Genomic DNA, 7,234 nt, shown 5'->3' with positions numbered 1-7,234 from the left:
TTAATCTAGCAAAACTAGTGTTGTAAAGCAAAGATTAGAGAGCAGGATATAACCAAATTCGGTAGACAACAAAATCCTGTAATTGGGGTCCAACATCACTAACATTAAATTACATGTCCCGAATACCAACGTACTAAAGCAATTTCAATGGTGGAGATGCGGTTACACATGGCAATAGATGCAGCGATGGAGCATGGTAGCAGACAATATTTGATTAAAACAAATCCTCATTATTAGCTGTAACGAGTAGTGACGGCGGTCCTAAGTCGTAACATAGAAACAGAGCATTCCAAAATATCGTTTACAGCCCAGCTGTTGCTCTACCACAGTGAGTATAAATGTATTAGATTTGATTTAAAAACATAATATATTTAAATTATTAATATAAATTATAAACTTATTAAAATTATATTAATATATAAAATAATTATAACTGAAAAAAATAGCGATGAATTGCCAAAATTCACTTCTCATTCTTTATTTTTTTAACATAATGAATTATTTAGTTTTTCAATTTTATAAATAAAATCATTTTAATTTTTATCTTTTTAATCTTTAAATTTATTTTGTTTGTCAAACTACTCAAAAATGGATGATTACTAATGTGACATACACGTGAGTTATCGGTAGATATCATGTCGTAAGTAATTAATTATTTAAAATTTAGAAAATTATGTAAAATATATTTTTAATATTTTAATTTTTTAAAATGACGTACAGATTAATGCATGTAGGTTGCGAGGTGTGTCATCAATAAGATTAACAAATGTTAAAAATTTCACCTATTTTGAGATAATGAGGATAAAAAGATGGGGGGATTAGTATATTTTTATTATATGTTTAAGAATAAATAGGATATAAAATGATTTAGATTAATATGATTAAAAATAAAAGGTTTATAGATGGAAAGTCCTAAAATCTAGTATGTGTATTCGTACACTGGCCTGTTATTAATGAACAAAAACCAAAAACACTGGCATTTAATTTTTATTTGCAGAAAACTAGTAACAATCTCAAAGCCGAATTGGTTTTGTAACTTTTGCTCTATTGCCCCAACGCCACCACCACGGTCCCACTCCCTCCTCCTCCGCCATTGCCACCACTTCTTTCACTTCCTCAAAACACTGAAACCAATAACCCCAAAACCCACAAATTTGGATCTTAACTTTAAATCTCAAACAACACTCTTTTGTTCATACTGTACAAACCTTCATTTCTGATTCTCAAGGTAAGTCAAGTTTATGAAATAATGCGAGTTCTAAAATGCTTCTTTCTTTCGTTCTTTCCTTTTTTTAACTTTTCATTTGCTTGTTTGTTTGGTTTAAGCATAAAGGTTGATGGTCAAAGCACAGTTGTAGTGTGTAGTGAGTAAAAATGGAAAACTTATGTTTTTCCCTCTGCCCTTAGTTTTTGTTCCTTTCTGGTTTCTTTTAATTGCAAGACAAATAGATGTCAGGTTTTATGCAGACTAAAATGTTTCATTTGAGATGCTCTTTTTTTCTTTTTTTTTTTTGTCGGTGAGGTTTCAATTTTTAATGTTTTGCTTGATATGAAGCGAGCTTTTGATTCTAAGATCTTTTGCTTTTTGATTAGATCTTCTTTTTGCATTTCAACTGAAGCCATTGATGAACTTGGTTTTGCTCTGATTCGATTCACAACACTTTGAAACACTGACGATCTTACTTGTTTCTATCTAAAACCATGGCGTTTATATTTATGTTGTACGATAATGAATGGATGTCACACGGTGCCTTTTTTCTTCTTCTTCTTCTTCCCTTTTCAGTTCTAAATTGATGGCTTGTCTTTTTCTTTCACGTTATTTTCAGTCCCAAATTACCACAAATACCAAACTCCTGCTGCTGCTTCATTCTAGTAGTACAATCTGCTTTGTAATTTCTCAACCTTGGAAACTTTTTTTTTATCCCCTCACATGATGCTCTGTTTGGTAGCTGAGAAAATGTAGTATAAAAGAGAAGAGCACCTTGATTTCTGACAGCTGTCTATTAATTTGATTTGGTCAAAGTAAATTCTAGTAAAAATATTAAACTTTCTTCTTAGGATTCTTGGTGACTATTAATAGTTTGGTGAATATCTACCAAAACATTATTCCATCATGCAATGTTAAAGAAATGCTACCTAACCTGATGATCCCCATTCTTAATTTTTGCTATTTCTCAGTGCATTACTAAGATTTGCATTATCTTTGGGAGGATTTATTTGAACTCTTGAGTGTTTTCGGTACCAAATATGTAAGGCAGTTAGCTTTTGGTATCATAGAACATGTTTCTGTTTATAGTCTTTGAATACGGTTTAAGAAAATTGAACTTGGTTTGAAATTGTTTTCATTTCGATTAGAAAAAGAATGTCAGAAACTTATCTGAGAGTAATACGGCCTAAATAGGGTGGCTGCAGCGTGTATCCTTAGTCATATACTATGATTTTTGGATTGGAGTGAGGCTGTGATGTTCAGTTTCCTTTTCTTTTGCAGTATATATATTTTTCTTGACAAATTATTTGGTCTTCTTGACATAGGCTATAAAGGGGTTTCAAGTAATGGACCGCCGTTGGCCTTGGAAGAAAAAATCATCTGATAAAGCTGATAAAGATGCTGCTGCTGCTGCCGCCGAAGCAGATGCTGCCGCTGCTGCTTTAGCTTCAGCTGCATCTCAAAATGATCAGGTAAATCTTGTTTATGTAACTAAACCACATCGGAAAATTGGTGTTTATTTTCTCAACTTTCTGCATTTCTATGCCCTAGCACATTATCTCAGCTGGAGCAGAGATTTATATCTGCTTATCATCTAAATTGTTGAGCTGTTTTATCAGATACTGATTTTGTGTTGAACAGAATACTTACAAAAAACCCAAGTATGTTCAAATTTCCATGGAATCATATTCACATCTCACTGGTTTGGAGAATCAAGTGAAAATATATGAGGAACAAGTCCAGACATTGGAGGATGAGATTAAGGACTTGAATGAAAAGCTCTCTGCAGCCAATTCAGAGATTAGTGGCAAGGAAGACCTGGTGAAACAGCACACTAAAGTTGCAGAAGAAGCAGTCTCGGGTTAGTCTATGCTCAAATGTTCAGAGTCTAATATAAGAGTAAAGTTCCTCTAGCTAAACTTGGTCCAATTTTTTCTCACTCTCTGCTGTTGAATTTGCTGTAGGTTGGGAAAAGGCTGAAGCAGAGGCCTTGGCCTTGAAAAATCATCTGGAATCTGTTACCCTTTTGAAGCTCACTGCTGAAGATAGGGCATCGCATTTGGATGGTGCTCTTAAAGAGTGCATGCGGCAAATCCGAAATCTGAAGGAAGAACACGAGCAGAAGTTGCAAGATTTGGCTGTTAGCAAAAACAAGCTATGTGAAAAGATTAAGCTTGAGCTCGAAGCAAAGATAGCTTATTTAGACCAAGAGCTCCGTAAGTCTGCAGCTGAAAATGATGCAATTTCTAGGTCTTTGCAAGAACGTTCTAACTTGCTGGTCAAGATTACTGAAGAAAAATCTCAAGCTGAGACCCAGATTGAGTGTTTGAAGGGTAACATCGAATCATGTGAAAGGGAAATCAATTCACTGAAGTATGAGATGCATGTAGTTTCCAAAGAGCTCGAAATTCGTAATGAAGAAAGGAACATGAGCATGAGAACTGCAGAAGCAGCTAACAAGCAGCATATGGAGGGTGTAAAAAAGATAGCAAAGCTAGAAGCAGAGTGCCAAAGGCTGCGTGGTCTTGTGAGGAAAAAGTTGCCTGGTCCTGCTGCACTTGCCCAAATGAAGCTAGAGGTTGAGAGTTTAGGCCGGGATTATGGAGATACTCGATTAAAAAGGTCTCCCGTCCGGCCTTCTACTCCACACACACCTGCTGTCACTGATTTTTCTCTTGACAATGCACAGAAATTCCATAAAGAGAATGAGTTTCTCACTGAACGATTATTAGCAATGGAAGAAGAAACAAAGATGCTGAAAGAAGCTTTGGCAAAGCGTAACAGTGAACTACTGGCTTCTAGGAATCTGTGTGCTAAGACATCTACCAAGCTTCAAACTTTAGAAGCACAACTTGCCATCAGCAGCCAACAAAGAAGCCCCTCAAAAGTTAGCAATTCACCAAGTGTGACTTCTGTGTCTGAAGATGGAATTGATGATGAAAAAAGTTGTGCCGACTCATGGGCAACTAGTATGATCTCTGAGCTCTCTCAATTCAAAAAGGAAAAGAGCATTGAAAAGTTGAATAAAACTGAAAATGTGAAGCACCTGGATCTTATGGACGACTTTCTTGAGATGGAGAAGTTGGCGTGTTCTTCAAATGATTCTACTGCAAATGGTGCAATCACTAATGCAGGTTGTACAAACAATAAATCACCCGAAGCTGTTAATGCTGATGCTTCAGGAGAGACTTCTTGCAAGGAACTCCAGTCTGGAAAGCAGCATGATCTATCACCACCAGCAAATCACGGGTCTATAGTCCATCCTGAATCTGATGCAGACAAATTGCTTGTTATGAAGCTTTATTCAAAGCTTTCTATGGTGCTTGAATCAATGTCCAAGGATGCTGATGCGCACAAAATTCTGGATGACATCAAATGTGCTATCCAGGATGCACAGGACACTCTGAGCGATCACTCTGTCAATGGTGTCTCTGAGGAAGTGGATGGCTCTGAAGGCAAATGCAATAGGCAGGGTCATCCGGAAAATGGAAGCTTAACTGAAGGGAAGGACATTGCTGTGCCCCCAGGTGATAAGGTGACTACAGAAACTTTGCAAACTATGAGTCAAGAATTAGCTGTTGCGATTTCTCAGATTCATGACTTTGTAATGTCCCTGGGGAAAGAAGCAAGGGCAGTTGACAACATATCTTCTGATGCCTATGGATTAAGCCTCAAAATTGATGATTTCTCTGTCACCTACAATAAAGTCTTATGCAGCAATGTGAACTTGGATGATTTTATTTTTGGTCTTTCTACTGTTTTAGCCAAAGCCAGTGAACTAAGATTCAATGTGCTCGGCTTCAAGAGTAACGAAGCGGAAATGAATGGACCTGATTGCATAGATAAGGTTGCTTTACCAGAGAATAAGGTAAATCAAAATGATTCATCAGGGGGAAGATATCAAAATGGCTGTGCCCATATTTCAAATCCAACTTCCAATCCTGAGGATCCTGATGATGGGAACCTGGTCTCAGAATATGAATCAAAACAAGCAAGCAACATCTCATCAGAAGAATTCGAGGAATTGAAGTTGGAGAAAGAAAACATGGCGATGGATCTTTCTCGATGTACTGAAAATCTGGAGATGACTAAGTCCCAATTACATGAAACTGAGCAGCTTTTAGCAGAAGCAAAATCTCAATTGGCTGCTGCTCAAAAGTCAAATAGTTTGGCTGAGACTCAGCTCAAGTGCATGGTAGAGTCCTATAGGTCACTTGAAAGACGTGCAGGGGAGTTAGAGACTGATGTGAACCTTCTCAGCACAAAAATCAACACTCTAGAAAATGAGCTTCAAGATGAAAAGAGAAGTCACCATGATGCTTTTTCCCGATGTAAAGAACTAGAAGAGCAATTGCAAAGGTAAGCATTTCACTCTTTAAATATGATTTAAAGTTACTACCAACTAATTGTTGTTTGATTCTATATGCCAGTGTATTTACATTTAACATAATTGTTTTCTGTCACTTGTAGGAACGAGAAATGTTCTGTTTGTTCGGCAGCGGATAATGACCTCAAGAACAATCAGGTGAGGCTATAATTCATCTCGTCTTTCTCAAAACTGGTCTTCCAAGACCTACTTTGAAATCTAATAATACTATTAACAAATATCAAATAGTGCATTTTAGTGTCAGATTCACATGATCAGTTTGGTAAGTTAATTTGATACCGAACAATCTTTATTAGCAAGGTATTCTAGTTTTCAACCGTGGAAGTTCTTGTACAAGTAATTCTTCCTCTTAAGGTTCTTTTCTTCCACAATTACATGTCATGATTCTTTTTACCTGTAATTTGTTGATGGGCTTTATCAAATATAAAACACCTAAGGTTGTTCCTGTTGATCACAGGAGAGAGAGTTAGCAGCTGCAGCCGAGAAACTTGCGGAATGTCAAGAGACCATATTCCTTCTTGGCAAGAAATTGAAAGCTCTCCACCCTCAGACCGACAAGATAGGATCACCCTACAATGAGAGGAGCCAAAAAGGTGAAGGTTTCCGCGAGGATGAACCCACTACCAGCGGCATGAACTTGCAAGACCTGGATCAGGCAGATATAGACACGGCTGCTTCAGGCAACGGAAGCCAAACTGGTGCGGAATCCCCCATGGAGTCATTTAACATACCATGCAGTCCTCCTAATACTGAAGGAAACGTTTTGAGATCACCAGTCAGTTCAAAACACAGGTCAACGATGTCAAGCTCTTTATCTACCACTCCTGCCACAACCCCAGAGAAACATTCAAGAGGCTTTAGCAGATTCTTTTCCTCCAAAGGAAAGAATGGTGTTTAAGGCTGCATCTCTCATGGAGCATAAAACCCCATCATTGAGAAGGTCTCTTAATAAGAATTCCAAGAACCCAAACTTAGAATTTTGTAACTAATGACTGTATATTGCATCCTTTTATCTGTTCTCTTCTTTTCCCTTGTGTAATTTGCCTACGTGAATGTGACATAGTTTTAAGCTGTTGAATATATGATTGTATGTGGCAGTTCTGTTAATTTGAATCAACCAAAGGGAGGTCTGGGAATAGTGAATATGAATACTAAAAAACACCATTAAAACACTGTCATGAATCTGATATAAAATTATTTTAATGTATCAAAATTTATATACATAAATATGTAATTTGCAACTTGCAACTTGCATTGCAGATTTTGGTCCCCTCTCTCCTCTTGGACTCGAATTTCAAGACTTCCAACCTTTTTATTTCCATCTTTTTAGATATTCTGAAGATATATATATATTTTTTTATAAAGAAATAAAGGAAAATCTTTTCCGTAAAGTCTCTAACTTTATATAGAGAAGAAAGCCAAGTCCATTAAACTGATCAATGCCTACTTTTATCAGCTCTACCATTTACTGTTAAAAAAAAAAAAAACAGAAGCTCATAGGCTGCTTGGTTTGCCTTACATTGACTTTTGACTTATCCAAAAATTAATTAAATATTTCCTTTTAATTTTAGCAATATTATTATTGAAATAAGTATGAAAAACCTATAGAATATTGATAATCAAAGAAAAACCAGCAAGGA

General features: G+C 36.4%; 1 protein-coding gene across 4 annotated transcripts; it reads left to right on the top strand.

The window, feature by feature from the left end:
- The first annotated feature begins 973 nt into the window (after positions 1–973).
- On the top strand, positions 974–6,701 carry LOC105784509 (filament-like plant protein 4). 4 transcript variants are annotated; one of them, XM_012610427.2, is made up of 6 exons: positions 974–1,228; positions 2,533–2,679; positions 2,849–3,068; positions 3,172–5,566; positions 5,678–5,732; positions 6,052–6,701. In XM_012610427.2, the coding sequence occupies exons 2-6, from the start codon at positions 2,554–2,556 to the stop codon at positions 6,490–6,492; spliced, it is 3,237 nt and encodes a 1,078-aa protein (XP_012465881.1). In that variant the 5' UTR covers positions 974–1,228; positions 2,533–2,553; the 3' UTR covers positions 6,493–6,701. The 4 variants fall into 4 exon arrangements, with proteins under 4 accessions (XP_012465881.1, XP_052488343.1, XP_012465864.2 ...); XM_052632383.1 differs by lacking the exon at positions 974–1,228 and adding an exon at positions 1,624–1,889 and having other exon boundaries at positions 6,055–6,701; XM_012610410.2 differs by lacking the exon at positions 974–1,228 and adding an exon at positions 1,636–1,889.
- Positions 6,702–7,234: the final 533 nt, after the last annotated feature.

Source organism: Gossypium raimondii, chromosome 1 (genome assembly GCF_025698545.1).
Source record: "Gossypium raimondii isolate GPD5lz chromosome 1, ASM2569854v1, whole genome shotgun sequence".
Lineage (NCBI taxonomy): Eukaryota > Viridiplantae > Streptophyta > Magnoliopsida > Malvales > Malvaceae > Gossypium > Gossypium raimondii.
This window is presented reverse-complemented; position numbering and strand designations above follow the sequence as displayed.

Excerpts from the sequence above, each read along its gene's own strand:
- LOC105784509 (XM_012610410.2), top strand. The coding sequence starts at position 1,734 with ATGGATGTCACACGGTGCCTTTTTTCTTCTTCTTCTTCTTCCCTTTTC. Across the intron at positions 3,069-3,171 it reads TGCAGAAGAAGCAGTCTCGG|GTTGGGAAAAGGCTGAAGCA; the intron begins GTTAGTCTATGC and ends AATTTGCTGTAG. Across the intron at positions 5,567-5,677 it reads CTAGAAGAGCAATTGCAAAG|GAACGAGAAATGTTCTGTTT; the intron begins GTAAGCATTTCA and ends TGTCACTTGTAG.